This window comes from Acanthisitta chloris, unplaced genomic scaffold (assembly GCF_000695815.1).
Source record: "Acanthisitta chloris isolate BGI_N310 unplaced genomic scaffold, ASM69581v1 scaffold21103, whole genome shotgun sequence".
In the NCBI taxonomy this organism is placed as follows: Eukaryota; Metazoa; Chordata; class Aves; order Passeriformes; family Acanthisittidae; genus Acanthisitta; species Acanthisitta chloris.
Window position 1 is genome coordinate 76,252 of NW_008666847.1, and position 21,649 is coordinate 97,900.

Below are 21,649 nucleotides of genomic sequence, written 5' to 3' on the forward strand. Positions count from 1 at the left end.
TCTTGTCATTCTAAATTTAGTTCAACACATTGAGTTGTGCCAGCCATGTAGCCCTGGTTCTGAACAAGCTGCAGGATCAGTCTTTAGGTTTCACAATTCCCATATGCATGAGCTACTTTGTGGGTTTGTATCGATTTCTAAATAGAAACCAACCGGTTCGTTTGTATTTTGCAGAGTTACTGCTGACATCTAGTGGTGTTCTTTGATAGTACAGAAACCTGACAAATCTGACACCTTAAGTGCAACTGCTAACCTGATACCTCTATGCTGCCTTTTCAAAATCTAATAAAATGTGACATTTCCTATTATAAACCCATTTCTTTGGGAGGAAAAATAGTACCAGCATCAATTCTATGCTTTTCAAAGGATTTTCCTATCTTATATAGAAAAGGTGATTTGATGCATTTCTCCTAATTATCTTACAATTAAATTACTTAAAAGATTATTTTGCTCATTTTTCTGTTATTACATCAATTGCTAAATAATATGGTGCAAAACCATTTTAAAATATTCTGGATCCATTACTTTTGTGTTGATCTCTATTTATTTCAACTATTAGCCATAATAAAGTAGTGACTAATAGTTTAATGTCTCAAAATCTTAAGGAATTTCAGTGAACCTATCCAGTATTTAGTTATGCATTTGGCCCTGTAGTACTACATGTGACAAAATCTTCTGTCCTTGCTGCCTCCTATGATTTCTCCAAACGAAAAGTTCCTTTTTCTGTGTCAGTGCTTTTAATTGAAGGGGTTTATTTTCAATACTATTAACACCAAGAATTCAGATCAGAAGAGATGCATAGTATCTGCTCTCTGTTTACAAAGTACAGTAAGGGAGATCACTTCCAAAGTAGGTTCTTACAAACTGTACAAACTTCAGTTGTATAGTTTGTGGGATACAAATCACTGTTTTGAGATGACTTAGCTGATGCTGTATACACATGCATCTGTTTTCCTTACAGGTACAGATACTACGCAGATAGATTAAAGATGCTGAACTTCAACTGAAGAGAAATTAACGTGGTTTATGGTCACGTTGATGTAGATAGATGACCCTCGTTTTACAGAGGGTTTCCCAGTGTCATCAGGAGCAGCCTGGCATGAAGAACATCACACAACACCTAACTTGTGAGGTGTAATTAAAAGGTAAACTCAATGTAGGGTCACTTTTAGGCAAACCAGCATATGTACTTTACTTCCCCAATATGGATTATAACTTGTGCTTGACATAGCCATGCATGGTGAACTGAGAAATGTTACTTACATATCCTGAAGCTTCATTTCACGCCTAAATTCCTAGATGTCCAAACAGCTGGAGCTAATAGCTAGACACATGCATACTATGGGAGAATTATAATTGTGGACTTAATCTTTGGACAATTAATAAGAAATTCCTGACTGGTTTTGCTTATTGGATTGGCCACTATCAAGGCAAAGATGTAAAATGCTCCTACTGCCTAAGATCTTCAGAAGCTTAGCACATGTTGCAAATTTAAACTGTCAGTGTTCTTGCATGAAATTAGTGTCTCAAATCCCATTTTCACATATGTACGTGATCAGAACCAGTATAAACATGGGAGTTCAACATTGTAAAGAAATTGTACAGAGGTGCAGGCATCAAAAAAGAGTATTCCAAAGGAAAGGGTTCCAAGGAAGCTAGAACACAGGCACAGTGTTTTGGCTAAATACCTGCTCTGGTGTTACTTTCCTTATCTTCAGTACTTACACTGACTGATGTTAAGAGCAAAGAGCTGCATGCTGGTGAAACCTACCATGTTCTCAAATCTTTCAGCACGCAAAACATATGCAGAAACTGCTGCTTTACAGAAAGTACTACTGCTAGAGGCTTCTAGGAGCACTGCTTGTGAAATTCCATTTTTTTCACCGTGATATTGCTACTACAGACTGTAATGCTATAACACTAATATGACCATTTTCACAGAAATTTTTATTGCTCTTCTCACTGTTTCCTATTGCTGTTTGTCTCCCTACATTTGCTTTCTCTGTAAGCAACTTGCAAATGAGTAGCACTGCTTTCATCATCAAATAACCAGAGGGGAGAATTGAAACCTTAATGAAAAGAATAATAAAATAAATCTGTGTATTGGGAACTTTTTTCAGACTATCTTCACATCCAGGAAAATATCAAGAGTAATAGTTTTCACCAGTTTTCTGTCAATCAAATGACAGGAAGTTTATAAGCTTGTCTTTAAAAGACAGTTTTAGACTGTGCATAATGTGAATGACATGATTACAACCAATAGGCTGAATGCAACCTATTTGCATTTTCCTTTTTGGAGAAATATTAGTACAGGGGTGGTTACACAAAAGTAAAAAAAAATACTAACATTTCCGTTCTCAGACATGTTAAAATATGTCGATATGGAAATGAGAACCCACAGTCAGATTTCTGAATCTGAAGAGAATGGAAATTTAGCTGAGGCTACTGGTAAAGATGTGATACAGATGTGTCTTGTGGTGTGTAGCCTGTCCTTTAATTCCTAAATTAATTTTTTATTTTTGAGAGAGAGGCTTGTGGTGTGGACCTAAGATTATGTAGTTGTATATATTGGATTTTTTTTATATGAACTTGGAGAGATATTCACATGTTTTTTAAAAATCCATTTCTGAAATGCATAACCACTGTTCCAGACTACAGCCTTATTTTAGACCTTCCTGAGGTCTGTGATATCAAGAAGAAACAGTAATACAAGCATCAACTTGTACTAAAATGAAATTCCTAATGATCTGATGGAAATTATTTCCTTTGAGGCCATATTTTTACCCACTGAATTTTTACTCATACTCAGAAATCTTTTTGGGTTTTTCTTTTATGGAGCAATGTGGCAGTACTGAAGAGAAGACATGAAGAGAACAGTTTTTAAACTGGATGGCCCTCTTGCTATATACAAACATCATCAGTATAAGGTTAGGAAATATGAATACTTGCACAGGCATATTTGACTAGGTATTTACATATATGTCTAAAATCTGACATTCTTCTCTAAAAATAGCTTAAGTTTTAGCCCAGACTTACTATTTTCTAAAAATGTGATACCTTAATCTTTGATCTGTTGAGCAATCCAGCAACCCAGAAAACTGTGCTGCAATATCTGTAAACCATAAGCAGACTATCTTACACAGGAGTCAATATCTTGTTTCACGTGACATTTTTCTAATATATTTTCATGTAGTTCAAAATAACTTTCAACATAAGATAGCTTTCAACTGTGCAATCAGTACTACAGCAGAGTGGAAGCTTTTAAAACATTGAATGTTTTTCAAATATATCTTTAAACACTTGCAAACAGACTGGTTTGCAACCAGGGGTTGATTTAAACAGTCAGGGGTTGATTTAATGATTCTCACTGAGTCACACATTTGTGAACAGTAGAAAATATTTATTATGCAAGACTTTAGCTGCCTTGAGCAAAGACTGTACAATACACTGCCACACAGACTAGTTTCCAGCACAGGTAATAAATTAAAGCTCAATCTTCACACAAAAGCTCCAAACTTAATTCTTTGCTGACAGATGTTTCTACCAGTGAGCTTTAATATTCACCAGAAGGCATGGAAGGCAGTCCCTGAGAGCTAAGGAATCTGAGGTCTCCTTTCTTCACTTCTGGGTCTTATCTGTACATTGAACTGATTTCAGGCTATGGGATCTCACTTTGGAGAGGAATGTTTTGGTTTGAGCATTAGAGCTTTTCCCTTTCCCTTGAAGCGCTGCAGGTTTATGATTTCTGGTGTTCAGACAGGATGCACAGCTTTCACTGCATTAAGCATGCTCAGCTCTCAGGCTGGGGTGTACTATTCAGTGTGCTCTGAGCTAGGCCATGTGGTAAGATGATTGGCTTTATTTCCTTTCTTTTTTTTTTTTTTCCCCGTACATGTTACAGACAGTCACATAACAAATTTTCTTATTGCAGGATGCTGCCATTGTCAATGTTCTCACTCCTGTACTTTTCCTGTGTAATATTCTGTTTTCCTTTCAATTTGTATTGCAGGTTTTAGGTTCATTACATGGTGGGTCGTGTTTTGTGGTCTGTGATAGTGGTCTGTGCAGGTGTTCTGCAGATCCTTCTGACCTAGGCTGTTTTTGAACAGTCTATAAAAGTAGAATACAGGTCTCAATGACATGAACTGTCAATTCCAGGTTTTATTCAGCTATGTTTCTTGGCAAGATTCTCCCCATAATGTAAAATCATCTCTTGCAGAATCTTTCAAGCTCTCAGTATCTTTATTAATTAATGATGATCAGGAATTGGTTGCATAACACAACGTTTCAAATGGATATTAACAACTCATTAGACAGATTTAAATAGTCCCTGTGGTGATCTTCACTGTCAGGTCATCTTGCATATTCTCTGTGTTACTAGCAGTGATATGCTAAATCCTTACTTCTGGTCAGAATTCACCCAATGTAACCTGCTGTGGGGCAAGATGGAAGTCTTAAATGGAATTTTTCTATATGCTCTGATCTGATCCCTGGTCCTTATGATTCCTAGGTTTCTGTCTGCCTGGGGTGAAGTCTCATTACCACAGCAAAGGTCCATTTCTTAGGTGTATACTTTTTGTATCTCATTGTTTGCATAGATGCATAGCACTCTGGAAGGTTTCTTTTGGCCTTCACTGCCTATTTATATTATCCTTAAGTAGCCCCTGATACTTGAGAATATAGAAACCCAACAGATAACCAGTTTCCAATGCTGTAAGCATGCTGGATTAGTTGTGTCGAACAGAGAGGTGACTCATACTTCCTTAACATTGTTCTGCAGTTTTAACTTTCCCTAATGCAAATCAGTCCACATGTTATACTGTTATTCCATTAAATTTCCCACTGGGTCAAATTTATAGCCCAGTTACTGGGGCATTAGGTAATTAAATCCTCTTACCAGTACGGGTAATGGAGAGCAGCACAGCTATTACCATGCATGAGATCATATTTATATGCAAATAGCTATTTGTATTTGCAGACAAATGTCTCCAAATTTATTTTGTATGCTCAAAGCATTAACCTGTGGGGAAAAAGAAACTGACCCCATGAAATTTATTTTGTGCAATACAGAAAAAAATTTTCTAGCCTCTCATTTCAAGACTTTTAATCAGGACCAATGCTTTACATTTTGTTTTTAAAATCTTTTCTTGGGTTTCAGCTTTCATACATAAATTGCTGTCCAAAATAGTCACATTTCCAGTACTTACATAAAACTTGCGTTACAAATTAAATGAAATTGTAATTGTATCAACTATTAAACCTAGTCTATATTTAGCCAGTTACAATAAGACATACTTCTCTATTTTTTGGGCCTTTGTTCTGGCTAGGAAAAGGAATTGAAAAAGATTGTTCCATGCTTTATTTATAGATAAAAGCTTTTAGAATCATAGTCTTAGAAAAGCAACAGATGTTTAAGCTCTGCAGCTGAATTTAGTAATAATCTAATGCACAGGTGTTGGGATTCAGTCCTTGGATTTTAATCTAACAAGATTATAGCTAAAGCCTGATAGTTTTGCTAACAGTTATGACTGATCTTTCTATTTTTTCTTCTCTGTGAACAATTTCCTAACTTTCACTGTTCCTCTTTTAAAGAGTGAGCTATGTAATGGCACTGTCGGCAATGGACCTAAAAGAGCTGTTGATTGGATTCAAATGACTGTTGTGTTTCCTTCAATTCAGAATGAAAAGGTGAAATTTAGAACACATGTAGAACAGAAATCTTGTTTCAAGAACATTGACATTTAATCCTATACTTTTATTCTGTTCATCATTTTTGTGTTACATTTGTTACAGTTAAAATATATAGGTCATGTTTACCATTACTAGAATAAACTATTTCTAGTGTGTCAAAATTTAACGAGGAAGTTGAAATAATTTGGTATTTCTTCTTCAAAAGCTTTGTCCAAGTAGTTGCTTCCTTAAAACCTCTGGTTTCCTAAGGACTCTTCCAATTTCTTTGGCTATCCTGCTCAACAAACCAAAAAATATAACTAAAATTGTATTATGTTTCTTTTGGAAGCTCGTTTAAGACAAACTTTTTAAAAAATATTGTTGGGAGCAATGTGAAACTACCCTTGAATCCTTCAAGGCAAAACATTTCCAAAAATCCCACATGATTAGGTAGAATACACAGAAGCAGGATCATCTGTCTGAAGTCCACTGGTACAACATAAACAGTGATGTTTCCAGAAGGCTCACAATGAATATCCAATGCATTTAAAAGCACATTCAGGACTTGCCTGCTACCTTTTAAGTGTTGTTAGATGCAACATCTTGTGTACACGGCTGTTGTGATGCACCTTAGAAACTTTTTAATGACTGACACCTAATAGTATCTCCTTTCATATCACTGAAATTTGGTATGGTTGAAAATATATTTATTTTTATGAGAAAAAAATAACCTAAATGATAACTTATTGCTACTGTTTCCGTATTTTCACAAAAGACAATAGAAAATAGGTGTGGACAAGACATGTACTGGCGCCATTGTAAAGAAGTAATTTTGGATTTGGTCAGTTGTCAGCACAGCCAAATATCTCTTGGGGGTGGGGAAGTAAGCATGGACTATGAGGGTGTGTTTGCATGTTTATTCACTTCTCTGCATCCTATCTCTGTGAGCTCAGAGTGAATCTGAGCATTTAGGGCTTTGAGGCTACAGCAGTTACTCAGGGAAAAATTCCATGCAGAAATGTACTGGATATAATTGAATAGAGATTTTAGTAAATGGAAAGACAACATGTAGCTGTGGTTCCTCTAAATACAGCTTACCTTCAGAAGCTAAAGATCATTGCCTTCAAAGGCACAGTCAGTTGAGGTAAAATATGTCAAAAAGTGGTAGGCTTGTCCTAGTGTTTGCTAGGTGTGTTGCAAGCATGACAGTAAATCAAATGATGGAATTTCTACTTTATTATTAAAGTTTGCTCCATATGAAGTGTAACCACTTGTCATGGGAGTCACTGTATATGATCTGCATTGGAATATAGATTTTCTGTTGGAAATATACTGTGAAAACATGCTTTAAAATGTGCCAGAGAAAGGGGGAACAGCAAAAAAAGAAGGGATTCTGAAACCAGACAATTAAATACTGTGACGTTAACTAGAAACTACTGCAAAGAAAAATGTTTAATATTCATGCTTAATTAAGAGAGCTGGAAAAGAACAAGATTTTAAGAAGACTGTCACCCTTTGGGGAGAGTTCTTAGAGAGTTCTTAGAAATTGCAAAAAAATATTTCCACAACACAAGAATACCCAAGACCTCAATTCTAGCCTCTTTATGACAGTATGAAAAAAGCTAAAAGTTAACAGCAGAATATATATTTACACAAATTCAGTGCTGTAAACATGAAACACTGAGATACTTCTTTTAAAAAGTGTTGACATAATGAAGTGAAACATTATGACCTTCTCTAACCCTGTCTAAAAGGGTTAGAGAAGATGCTTAAAAGCAATTGACTTCTCCTTTTTTCTGGCTCCAGGGTTCTTTCTTTACTTTGGGATTAGAATTCCCTGAATGGAAAGTAAAGGCATTACCATAGTACACATACTGGTACTGATGCATCCTTCTTGCTGCAGCAGTGGAAGATGCAAAGAAAAAGGTTGCAAAGGCTGTCTTTGTAACTGTCCCAATATAGAGAGGAGAGGTGGTTTTGAAAAGGAAACCATCCTAGAGCTGAATTCTTAGTTCTTTAAACTGTCGCATGGCTAGGCTAAGTAAAGCAACCTAATTGTACTTAAATAAGCTTTTGTGAATGCTCTTACTGGGTCAGAATTTTTCAGATAATATGACCAGTTCTGCTCAGATAGTGTGACTTGTTCTGCAGCTGCAGCTGATATTTACAGTCAGCGCAACATATCAGGAAAGTGTACACCACAGTGTAGCTCCAGTCAAAGCTGGTGAGTAAATGCTACAGTTTATCTGTGCATGTTCACTGGAATTTTACTTCCAGGTGGCAAACAGTTTAGCCAGAGCCACTGCTGATGGCTGGCTACTATGTAGCTTAAACCCCAAACAATGGCTGGAGTTCTCAGCTACCTACCCAGGTCATATTCTCAGGTTTTATTCACAAACGTGGTTTTTTTTTAATTGCACAAAAGGAATAAAAGAGAAATGTATGGAAGCAAGTTCTCCTGTCTTTGAGCGCCCAGAGGTTTGGGCAAATGCTCATGAAGATAGACCTCCTCTCAGTCCTCAGGAACCCTTTTCCACCTTTGTGTCCACAAGAATCTAATGCAATTTAATTTTTATAACCTCTAAATCAGCAGCCTTAAAGGAACTATTGCACCCAAAAGGCATGTGACCTATAAGATACTTCAACAGTACAATTAAACTTAGTCAAATTCACTTCATCACCACACAGAAGCAACATCTATTCTTCTGGCTCAGGAGGCAGATACAAGCTAACTCTGTCTGCCACTCTGTCCTCCCTTCCAGTCGCCTTTGTGTTGCAGGAAGTCCCTTGTCAAAACTAGTCTCAGATCTTAATTGCTCAGCTCTGCTCTTTCCTGCTTTCTTTCTCCTGGTAGCTAGGCTCACTTCCAGACATCTTTAAATTCTGTTTGCATGATCTCGTTCATTGCTGCATGGGATGTCTGGATCCAACCACAACACAGGGCTATTTCACCTTTTGAGTGGCTGATATTCATGGGATGTATCTGCACATGCTCTCTCATTTTGGGTTTTCCCCCTGATGCTTGCAGTGTGACTTGCAGTTTACAAAAATCCTGAGTTCAAATTACACATGTGCTGAGGTAATAAACTAATATGTATCTGAAGATCAGGTTAAGGTTAGTAGACTTTCTTTTTGCTTTTTCCTAGGCTAAGTTTTGGTGGCATGTTAACTCTGCAAGTGTCTTCTGAGTTACAGCACTTATTTCCTCACCATTCTGTGTTTATAGGCTGGATAAGCTTAAACTAGGTCTGTGCAGCAACTGGTTACTCTGCTTTTAAATGCATAAGTGAAATGGCTACATCTCCAGAATTTTGTTTGGCTTTGTTTTGTCACCATTCAGAGCCACCTCACTCAAGCTGCTGTCCTTGATCACAATGTGGGAACCTTGCCTAATTTTTGTGCTTTTTTTTTTCCCTAAATTACTCTCTGGACATTTGGATTCCTTGACTATGCCCTCCATTATGAGTTGTTATGTTCTGTCGAGCACTTGAAAACCTAAGTGTAGTTTAAATTAAGCTACAGTGGAGCTAAAGCAACTTGAGAGCCTGATGAGATTTCACATCACTGAAGTAAGGACAGATGTATCCATTTTGTCCTCTGCCTCACAAATACTATACTTGCTGAATCTTCACTGGTCCTGTATGCCCTAGAGTTTATCTTGCGCAGTAATATCTGACGGTTCTTATAAATCACACTGCAAAATGTATGTATTGCTTTGAAATTTTCTGTAATAAAACAAATGTTCTTACCCCCCATGCAAGTGCTCCACAAGAGCAGAGCCTTTGAGTACCCTTGTGCTGTTGTCTCTCGTAGCTGCTGACATTATTCTAATGCCAGTGTTGGAAAGGCATTACTGAAAAAATTAACAGCTTCATCAGCATTAGATAGTTTTCCTCCATTGTGCCTGAGACATCTCTAGCTTCCTAATAGTACCCTACGTGTATAGGGAAGAGAGGATTGAGAGGCAATGAATTGTGAGGTGACATCAAAGAGCACACTTTATCTGTAGCATGAGTATGGTGTAGGGAGTGATAAAATACCTGACAGTATTGCTATGCCGGAATAATGATCTGCAAAGCTTGTTAATTATTAGGCTTCTTTATCGTCAATGTAAATATGGCAAGATCATGGAGCAGATTCTCCTGGAAGCTATGCTTAGGCACGTGAAAAGCAAAGAGGTGATTGGTAACATGGTTTTAGCAGGGGCAAGTCATACCTGATGAATTTGGTGGCCTTCTATGATGGGGCCACAGAATTTGTAGATAGGGGCAGAGCAACTGATATCAGCTACCTGGACTTCTGCAAGGCATTTGGCACTGTCCCACATGACATACTTGTCTCTAAATTGGAGAGAAACAGGTGAACCACTCGGCGGATAAAGAACTGGCTGGATGGTTGCAGGCAGAGAGTTGCATTCAGTGGCTCATTGTCCACGTGCAGTGATGAGTGGTGTCCCTCAGGGGTTGGGGCTGGGGCCGATATTGTTCAACATCTTTGTTGGCAACATGAACAGTGGGATTGAGTGCACCCTCAGAAAGTTTGCTGATGACACCAAGCTGTGTGGGGCAGTCGACATGCTGGAGGGAAGGGATGTGCCATCTAGAGGGACCTTGACAAGCTTGAGAGGTGGGTCAATGCAAACCTCATGAGGTTTCACAAAATGACGTGCAAATGCATCTGGACCATGGCAATCCCAGGCACATCGACAGGTTGGGTGCGGAAGAAATTGAAACCAGCAGTGAGGGGAAAGACTTGGGAGTGACAGTGGATGAGAAGATCACCATGAGCCAGCAGTGTGCACTAGCAGCCCAGAAAGGAAACTGAATCCTGGGCTGCATCAAAAGGAGTGTGGCCAGCAGGTCAAAAGAGGTGAGGAGGTGTCTCTGCCCATGGCAGGGAGGGTTGGGACTAGATGATCTGTAAGGACCATTCCAACCCTTAAATTCTATGACTCTATGATGATTCTAAGTTCCAAAGCAGCAAAGTTACAAAATACAAAGGGAAAATCCTCTTCGGAGTAACTTAATGTGACTTTGGGTGGCTGTGTTTATGATCAAATGACCTTATCCAGTGCACAATCACACGGGAAAGCATGGAACAGAAATTTGCTCTTCTCTCAGCAAGATGAAAGAGGATCAAGATTTACCTGTGAAATGGGAATGAAAGAGGCTTTAGAGCCTCTCAGCTCCAAGGAATTTAGTTCTAGTCTCAGTTTGTGTTCCAACTTCAAGAATAAATATTAATTTATATTTGGCAGCTGCTGAAACAATTCAGAGAGCAGAAGTAGGAAGTAACCTCTTTGGTAGCCAGCCTACCTCCTGGACTCCACAGCAAATCTGTCAATAGTCACAGATCTAATGTAATACAGGGTAGAAATCAGCACAAGTTCCCTTCCTCCCCAGAGCTTCTGATGAGCAGGCAGTTAACACGTTGCTGCAGGCTGTAGTTTTGAACACTTTCAATGAAGAAACAGAGCTCCAGTTTATTCTCTCCTGGTTTTGCCTGCAGCTGCCCGCTCGCTCTTCACTCAAGAGGCGACAGGACAACTACCTAAAGATGTAATGTGAATTCAGATGTTGGTGTGTACTAAGTACAGCTGGATAAGCCCTCCAGAGGATTCATCAATGCTAATGAAGTTGAAGCAGTAGCACCTGTTGCAATATCCAGAAGCTGGTACTGAGGAAGACCCCTCCAGGAAACTGATGGTCCCTGGGAAAGCAGGGACACATGAATTCACAAACAATATGAAAAGGACACATATTGGAAAGCTGTACCTGAAAATTTTACTTTGGACTTTAAAAAAATTTCTTTTTAATACAATAGAAAATACTTTACTATCACTCTTAAAAATCAGATATCTTTCTCACATTAAAAAATTCCCTTTTGAAAAGGAACACTTTACATGGCTCTGTCAGAACTATTGGTGCTTTGTTTCTACATTAAAAAAGTAATATTCCTAAATCAGTAATCTGTTGGTCAAGATATCTACTTTCAGAATATGTCCTCACGGATTTCAGAGACCTTGGAATTATCCGGGAATAAATTGGAATTTTAAGTAGCATTGTGTGATGCTGCTGTTCATCTGTGACACACCTATGTGTTTAAATCGGTTTCAGCCCGCAAGTAAAAGCGGCAACCCAGCTCTGAGCATAGGTACCATCTTCACCCTCGGCGCCTCGGCAACCTTTCAGCTCCGGGCAGTGAGGAGCGGAGGAGCAGCACTGGCGCGGGGGATGCTCGGCCCGGCCCGGCCCCGAACCTGCCGCTTCCCATGCCACGCCTGGCGCTGCTTTCGGTTTCACTTCTTCCAGCTCTGGGCACGGTGTTTTCTTATGGTTTTCGTGTGCTGAGAAGCTACTGCAGTGGCGGGATGCTTCCTGACTGAAGGGGCTAAAGCCCGCAGAGGTGAGTGGATAAAATTCTTCACTTCGTAGTAATGTATGTGAATATCGAGATGCAATGGCAAAGTGCTGCTCAGGAGTTTGGGTGATTTTATTGATCTTGGACTTCTTTTAACTTGTAAGTTAGCCGAGCTGGTGGCACTATGCCCAGATATGGGCCCCCAGCTAGCAGGAGGTGTCTTTGTGTTTTTAAATACAGGAAAAGCAATATAGGTGAAGTGGAAATGTCTCTCCCTAGGAGATGCAGAAGAGTTTTCTGCTAAATTCTCCAGTTTTGAAAGTTCTTGGTCATAACACTAAAACTAGTTCTTTCTTTTGCCCATCTGTAACACTGTCCCTTCAGTCTGATAATGGCTGTGTGCTTTCTTCACTGGATTCTCTGCCAAAGCTGAAACATCTAAAGCTGACTTCCCATTTTCTGCAGTGAAAGTAGCAGACAAAGGCAGCCCATCGGGCCTTGCTGGAAGTCAGCCAAAGAACTTGGTCTGTGATTGTGCAGTGCCTTTCTTGTGCCTTTCAAACCCAGAGATGGCTTGTGCAGAGGGTACAGAGAAACAAGGTAACACAAGTGGCCCCTTATTTCCCTCAGCTACAGGGACATTGGTACTATGTTCAGCAGCAGCTGCAGCAGGCCAGGCTGTCTGCAGGACCAACAGGTTCAGTTCCTTACTGCCCCCTCCCTGTCCCTGTTTGCCAGTGTCAGGTGAGTGCAGAGCCAGGCTGTGTGAGCTGTGGGAGGTGGGCCAGGCTGACATGCAGTACCAAGCAGGGAATTGTATTTTTCACTAAGGTTTATTTTAAATCATCTTTTGTGGTCTTTTGTGTACGCTTTTGCAATGCCTTAGGTCCCTCTATCCCTCACTTGTATCCCCAATCCCACTGGGATTTTACTGATGTCTCCCCTTACATGGCCAGGTTGCTCCCACAGAGGAACTCACAAGGTTCCCCTCTGGCCACTATAATGTCACTTTTTGTCCCTGTACCAGTTCTAATTCATGCCCTCTGAAAAGGCAGGTCAGCTATGGAACCAAACTCTGCTGGGGTCTGACCTCCTAAACTCCAGTTTGGCTGCAGGTTGTGGCGTCACAACTCATCTCTTTAGAAGACATCAGTCCTGAAGGATTTTTCTTTTTCTGCACAAATATGCTAGTTTAATTTCTTGTCTTGTTTCTTGTTTCATTGTTTGCTATGACACAATACTTTAATGTGCTTAAAGCTCAAATATGTTATCATGTTAATTTACCTTTCAAACACAGGTGAATTAAACGCAGGTTCCGAGCAAAGGAAAATGAGCTCTAGAACTAAGAAAACCCATATTCCTGGGAGTTAGTCTTTTGAGAAGCTCTTCTAGCTTCCTGTTAAGTCTAGTAAGGTTAAATTCCTATCTGTAGCCTCTCCTGTACTGAGGCACTTACAGCCGTCTCTAAGCGGGAGCTCATCATGCCGAGACTTAACTCATTGCTAAATTGAGGTTGGCAGGTATCTTCCAAATTTGTTGGCAGAAGGACATACAGATACATGTGTATTGTGATTGAGCGGACACTTGAAAGCATCAGAGTTGAAAATATGTTATTTCTTAAGAATTAAAAAAACTGAAGAAAGACATCTAAGCTTACTGTTCCCTGCTAATGCATGGAAAAAACATTCTGGCAAGTACTCACAATGTATTTGTTCTTCTTGTACTAAAGATTAATTCTGTAGAGAGTATGTAGAATAATATGGGAGATGCAGAGTCACGAATGCTATTTAATTAGACAAGCTCTATAACTCAGCAGGCTAGTCAAACCCTTCTCAGCTCTTACAGTTCTATTCTGGTAAGAACTTGTGTCCTTATCCAGTAAAGCTGCATTATAGGATGACCAGGTGAATTTAAATCTAATGCACAGCAAATAGAAAATGAACAAAATATGGAAAAACCTGAGATATGTTAGAAATATAATGCCTAAACAGGAAGAGCCGTTGAAAATCAGAGTGGACAGTGGTTGATATCCTCATGGAAATGCTCAAAAGATATGGATTGGGGTATATAAATTCTTAAATGTGTAGGTTTTCCTGGAAGTATTTGGATAAATGTATTGAATCTATGGGCAGTGTCCTCTCTACACCTTGGCTCTTCTCCATTTCTTTCTCTGATTTGGTTGGTACTGATTTATTTTGTCTGCTCTTACTTTCTCATGCACATTTCTATAGCCTTTTATTCCTTCTTCTGCTATGAGATGGAAATACTGTTATAATTTTGTGTGACAGGCTTGTAAAATAAAAACTGGCAAGAACTGTAAAATACAGAAATGTTATATTACTTATTCTTATATGCATATAACTGTAAGTATTTTAACTGCAGTTAAGCTTGGCGATAAATACTTAACATCAAAGAGCCTGTGTACAATTTGTCATATTTATTGTATTTTATGCGTGTTAAAGCAATGCAAAATTTATCAGAAAAAGGAAAAAGGGGAAATTTGTATTGGTCAGAAAAAGTGTTGGTAGCTTTTTGGAGATACCTGATTTTATGTAAGACAATATTATTGCTTTCAAATAAAAGTCTTTATTTAGAGAGATTATTAGACATAACTCTTCTTCAGAAATATATGCTACTTTATGGGTTAAAACCACTGAGTGTTCACTCAGTAAAAACTATATATTTTTAGCCTGGCTTGCTTAGCCTTCAATTTAAGGTGCAAACTGTGTCAAAATGATTGTAATTTGTACTGCGTTCATTTTGCCTTTGCAGATAAAACAATGGGAAGTGCTCTTCTTTGGTGGAGCAGCTTATATGTCAGACTGGTGTCTGTCTGCTGGCTGTGTGCATCAGTTGGAAAGCAATGTCAGATCAGAAATGAAATGGCTGACTGCAGTCACCTAAAGTTGACTCAAATTCCATCTGATCTTCCAAACAATATAACAGGTTTGGACATTTCTCATAATCAGCTAAGACAGCTAGGTCCTGCGAATCTGACCAAGTACAACCAGCTGGTTTACTTGAATGCAGGCTACAATACCATCTCTAAATTGCAACCAGAATTGTGCCAAAATGTGCCCCTGTTGCAGATTCTTAAGTTAGAACATAATGAATTGTATAAGCTCCCTGACAGAGTCTTTGCTTCCTGCACCAACCTGACTGAGCTCAATCTAGGATACAACAGACTACATATAAAAAATGATCCTTTCAAAACCCTGGAGGTAAGCTTTAGAAATGCACTTTTTCATCTAAATACAGTGTAAATGGCAAATTTACTGTATTTTCCTGTGTACACAGAACAGCTCCCTTTGCGTCTGAAAATACTCAGCATATAATGTTTTGCTGTGTTTCTAAAGAAAAAACCTAGTAGCTTCTTCTGTTAGAGCACACTGGAGTCTTGGCCATCCTTATGAGACAATGCTCTCCATTCCTTTTTCCCTGTTACATCCCCTTGAGGCACCTCTCCATACAGGCTATGTGCTGAAGGAATGGCAGCAGCAGATGATGTGCAGGGTGAAGTGGATGGTACGGAATCTGAGTTGACTGGGGTCTAAAAATGGTAGCTAGCCTAAATTCTCAAGGTTGAGGTGTAATTCCTAAGACCTTGATGGCCAGTGCTTAAGCTGAATGCAGTGTCTCTCAGGACTTTGGGATTGAGCAGAAGTTGAAAGATTTTTATTCTACCATGTTTTTCCTGGTAGTTTACATGTGGTTAAATATTCTCTATAGCATCTATGAGGTTGGGGGACCAGCACAGGAGGCAGGAAAGGACTATTCTACTGTCTTTGCACCAGGCAGGGAATCATGTAAAAGGAAAGGCCTAAGGACAAAAGAAAGTAGAGACATTGTCTGGGTACTAATTGTACAGTGTTCTAATGAGCATGTGTGTTATTTTGAACACGTCCAAACTTTTCTGCTAAACTCAGTATTCCAGTTCAGTAACATAAAATGTACTTGCTTGCAGTGTAGGACTGCTGACTCTCAGCTAAATACACGTGAGTGCAGCCAGCTTCTGTGCTGAGAACAGAACTGAAGTTCCGGCCTTCCTCACTCTGCTGCTGCCTTGTTAGATGGAGGCCAGGCTTGGGGCACCTCAAGGCACAATCTGTGGAGTCACTTTTAGGACAGCATCTCTACCTTTGCGGGTGCAGGAGGAGTCTGATCACCTGGGCAGGTGCTGAAGTATTACCAAATGTACAGTACTGATCTTTGTAGGCTACTACTGCACTCCTCTCCATCTTCCTCACATCCATTTATGGGGCTGGACCACAGTGAAGAGGGTGGAACACGATGTTTAATCCTGCAGTAGTTGTAACTGCAGCCAGCTGTAGGCTTTTGTTTATATCACTTTATCTGGAGCAGGAGGGCTTTCAGAGAAGTAAGGAATGTTAGCTAAAGTAATTCTTTGGTTCTCAGTAGATACTTTAGCAGGTTAAGACCATGAACACTATGAAAGTCACAGGTGTGAAAGATAGAAGGCTTCTTCCTGCAGGAGCTTAAAAGTTGCTGTTTCTCTATTACAAATTTATTTTAATTGTTGTACTGCAACTGATTTTAATTGATTAGACTCTAATGCAATATTTCTAAATTCTTTTGTAAAATAAGAATAATTCTATACATTTTTTTTTGCATCTTCTCCCCAGAACTTGAATATTTTGGACCTATCTCACAATTCTTTGCAGACAGCAAATTTAGGATTGGAGCAACAGTTGAAGAACCTTCATGAGCTTATGTTGGGTAGCAATCAAATCACTGAGTTAAAAAAAGATGACTTCAGTTTTCTTAGCAACACCTCATTGTATAGTCTTGATTTGTCATCAAATCCACTGAAAGAGGTAGGAAGCATTTCAACAGAAATTCAACAGGTGTAAGTATAAAATGGAACTCTCCTGATTTATGCTTCATGGTTGTGTGGCATTTACATTACAACTTTGATCCACTGAGGTGCAAGGTAAAACCATTCTAATGTACAGAGCATTAGTCCTGACCTCCAGTAGTGATGCACATAATTATTTTTCTTACACTGATCATCACAGGCTGGTTCTATGTAGATCAGAGCTCTCAAGTAAGAGCTAGATGCTCTGAGAACCCTTAACAGGTATTTTCTATGCAGAATTTTTTTGTACATGCTGAAGGTGAACAGCTGACGTACTGTCTAAGTGGGGAAGAAGTGTAGTAATATGATGCTTTGAAGAGTGATGGTAAATGTGGCAATTCTAAAGTGGTTGACACTCAGCATATGAATCATGAATATGCACTGAATTTCCTTGAATTTGTTTGTTTGTTTGGTTTGGTTCCCAGTTGACTGATCTATAAAGAACATGTCCATTGAAATTACACGAATGCTCCTTTCTTGGGCAGTGCTACTGTATCCTAGTTTCAGCTGCTCTGATTTTACAGTACTTCTGTCTGGAAAGCACCTTTATGCATTTGAACCATTCTGACAAATGGAGTATTTCATTACTCCATTGATACCTTAATCAGGATGAGTGGCCAGTGCTATGATAGAAGCTTGTGATTCATATTGTGGAAGCAAGTGTGTAGTATTACCTTTCATAGTGGCTTCTGCTTGCACAGAGTTTCTTCTTGGCTGTCTGGAGACCTAATAACTTTTTTTACAGTACATCTGGTTTTGCACTAGTATATTGCTATCCCTAGCAGATACCAATAAAAGAAAGCTGAAATGATCACAACTTCTAAGATAATTCTAGAGGAGTTTCAGTAGTTGGATATAAAATTGTAATCAACTTGCATCTCACTAGTCAACTTTCTCTGTTCCAAAAAATAGTACTCAGATTTATGATAATCATGTTATACATTATAGAACTATTATCACAAGAAGTGTAAACCCCAAGAAATGTTTGTCTGAACTTGGCTGTGAAACAATTGAAGTGTAGGAGTTCTATTCTGCTTGAAAATCTCATTTGAAAATCTTTCCAAGTTTTGACTTTATTGTTCAACTTTCTTACATAACCCCACTTTGTTTAGGTCAAAGCTCTTTTTTTCTTTGCCTTTCAGTTTCACACGGGATGTTTACATACAATCGGAAATCTGTTTGGCCTTACACTGAACAATGTTGTACTTGGTGAAAATCGCACAAAGAAACTTTGTACAGAACTATCAAACACAGCGATTCAGAACCTCTCGCTGAGCCATGTGAACCTTTCAAACATCAGCAAGTCAACTTTCCAGGGACTGCAAGGAACAAATCTAACAATTTTAAACCTTTCCCAAAATTCTCTGTCTGTGATAGAAGATGACTCATTTCAATGGCTTCCAAGTTTACAATACTTAAACCTGAAGCATAATAATGTTCATCTGTCTTTGCGTTTATTTTATGGATTATCCAGCCTCAAACATCTGAATCTGATAAATTCACTTTCTGGGAAAATTGAAAATTTTTCCTTCAGTTGGTTATACCACCTGGAGTATCTTCTAATGGATAACAACAATTTTCCAGGAATTACTGCTAATATGTTCACAGGTCTGAACAACTTAAAATATCTCAGTCTCTGTAACTGCAACATAAACTTACAAAGAATAACTAATAAAACATTTTCATCACTTGCTAATTCCAGTTTGCAGGTTCTCAACCTCACAAAAACCAGAATCTCTACAATAGAGAGCGGAGCATTTTCTGCCTTGGGACACCTGAAAATTCTTGATCTTGGTCTCAATGAAATTAATCAACAGCTCACAGGTCATGAGTTTAAAGGTCTCAATAACATACAAGATATTTATCTTTCCTATAATAAAAACTTGACTTTGCAAAGTGAATCATTCATTTTTGTCCCAAGTCTTAGAAAACTGATGCTGAGAAAGGTAGGTTGCAGCAACCTGGCACTTTCTCCTTCACCTTTTCATCCTCTACAAAACCTGACTGTCCTGGACATCAGCAATAACAACATAGCAAACATAAAAGAAGACTTGTTTGATGGACTTCACAAACTTGACATACTTGATTTGCAACACAATAATTTAGCCCGACTTTGGAAACATGCAAATCCAGGTGGCCCTGTTCTTTTTTTAAAAGATCTTCCCAGTTTGAGAGTTCTTACTTTAAAATCAAATGGGCTTGATGAAATTCCCGTTCAGGTTTTCAGAGGTCTGTTTCAATTAAAACACTTGGATTTAGGATCAAACAATTTGAATTTACTTCCAGCAACTCTGTTTGATGACCAAGCCTCTCTGAATTCATTGAACCTTCAGAAGAATCTGATAACCTCAGTTGAAGAAAAAGTATTTGGCCCACCTTTCAAGAGCCTGAGAAAACTAGAGATGGATTCCAATCCCTTTGATTGTACCTGTGAAAGCATTGCGTGGTTTGCTGATTGGCTTAATGTGACCCAAGTAGAAATACCTGGACTGCAGTCCCAGTACATTTGCAACACCCCACCTAAATATCACGGTAGTCCGGTTTTGTATTTTGATAGCTCCGCCTGCAAAGACAGTGCTCCATTTAAACTTCTCTTTGTGATCTCTACCACTGTTGTGATGCTACTCATTTTTGGTGTCCTTACTATCCATTTTGAAGGGTGGAGAATAACTTTCTACTGGAATGTTTTAGTAAATCGAACACTTGGTTTTAAAGAACTTGACAGACAACAGGAAGAATTTTATTATGATGCCTATGTTATTCATGCAAGAGAGGACAAGAATTGGGTATCTAAAAATTTTATGTCTCTGGAAAAAATCAACTGCTTTGAAATTAAGTTTTGTTTAGAAGAACGAGACTTTGAAGCAGGCATATCTGAATTTGAAGCCACAATTAACAGTATAAAAATGAGCAGGAAGATTATTTTTGTTGTGACTGAACACCTCTTACAGGATCCGTGGTGTAAAAAGTGAGTAGGATATAAAATTTTATCTGTAAGGGGGAAATTTTCTTAGATCTGTAAAGCAAAAAAATTTTTTTTTGTGTAATTTAATGAAAAATATAATTTAATTTAAAAAATGCTAAATCTACTTTAATATATTTACTTAATATATTGTAACTTCAGAATAATTCCTAAGTTAATAAAGTTATTTGCTCCAAATGTACATTAGTGGAAATGTGAGTATCTCAGTCAGTGTCTTAGGTGCTTTGGTTTTGTTTTGGTTTTATTTTTCTCAAAAAGTAAAGCTGCCACCTATGCAGATACACAGAATCATAGAATTTAGGGGTTGCAATGGCCCTTAGAGATCATCTAGTCCCAACCCTCCCTGCCATGGGCAGGGACACCTCTTCACTAGATCAGGTTGCTCAAGGCCTCATCCAGCCTGGCCTTGAGCACCACCAGGGGCAGGGCAGCCACCACATGCCTGGGCAACCTGTGCCAATGTCTCACCACCCTTATAGTAAAAAACATTTTTCTAATATCTAACCTAAACTTCCCCTTCTTCAGTCTGAACCCATTACACCTTGTCCTATCATTGCAATTCCTAACAGAGTCCCTCTCTGGCTCCCTTGTAGGCCCTAGAGATATGGAAAAGTTGTTACGAGGTCTCCATGCAATCTTCTCTTCTCCAGGCTGAACAGATTGCTTTTCTTAAAATTACACATTTTAAAAACAGCAAAAATGTGTGAGACCACAAGCATCTGAAGATGATTTTTATTTACCTTTAAATGAGTGTTATGTAGTGGTCTTGTAAAGAAAGGAACTTTGCTAAACAAGGCTATATCCAGACAGTAATTTTTAGAGGATAATTTGGGTTTTTTATTTATTTTTTATAGTTAGAAAGTAACTAATTTAAGAAAAGTAATGACCATTCTGAATCACAAAATAGACATTATAACCCCTGTTAAGCACTGTTTGTCTTTTTCTTTTCTTCCACATGAAAGAAAGTGTTTATTTTTATCTTATTTTTGTTTCAGTTTCAAGGTGTATCATGCTCTTCAGCAAGCTATTGAACAAAGTCGGGACTCCATCATACTGATCTTTCTTGATGATATCCAAGATTACAAGTTGTATCATGCACTTCATCTGAGAAGAGGAATGTTCAGGTCTCGTTGCATCTTGAACTGGCCAGCCCATAAAGAACGTGTCAGTGCATTTCATCAGCAATTAGTGATGGCACTTAAATCTAATAGCAAAGTGCACTGATTTTTGAAAGTACAAATTTGAATTATTAGGTCATTTCATTGCATATTTTCTATCACTGGAAAACTGATGAGCCTTCAGGAAGATCTGAAAAAGCTTGTCATGCTGAAAAGATATGTAAGAGTCACTCTAATTTAAATTTACTTCTCTATATTCATGTTTTTACTGATATTTTAATTCAACTGCACTGAAGTGACATGTTAAAATGGATCATGATTGATAGTAATTTCACTCAGTGTATTAAAAACGTGGTAGAAATACTGAAAAGTAGTGAGAATAACTGATATTCTAGGAAAAATGCCCATCTGATATAGGATAGAAAAGACATAGTCTCTCTACTTCAAGGGGATATGCAAAAGAGAATGCATTAATAATAAAATAGCAAATTCTGTGTAGAAGGTAGAGTGGACACTACTGTTTTGTTTTGTAACACAAGGGGAGATTCAGTGAAATTAAAACTGGAAAGCTTTCCTTGTGGAACACAGTAAGTAACATGGAGAAAAAAATAGCAGTTTCAAAGTGAGTTTTAAAACCTTGGT

General features: G+C 38.4%; 1 protein-coding gene across 1 annotated transcript; it reads left to right on the plus strand.

Annotated features, from left to right (window-relative positions):
• The first annotated feature begins 12,002 nt into the window (after window positions 1–12,002).
• On the plus strand, window positions 12,003–21,131 carry TLR3 (toll-like receptor 3). Its single transcript, XM_009072290.1, has 5 exons — window positions 12,003–12,075; window positions 14,803–15,251; window positions 16,674–16,865; window positions 18,049–19,874; window positions 20,885–21,131. Exons 2-5 carry the CDS (start codon window positions 14,811–14,813, stop codon window positions 21,111–21,113), a joined length of 2,688 nt encoding a protein of 895 aa, XP_009070538.1. The 5' UTR covers window positions 12,003–12,075; window positions 14,803–14,810; the 3' UTR covers window positions 21,114–21,131.
• The last annotated feature ends 518 nt before the right edge of the window (window positions 21,132–21,649 follow it).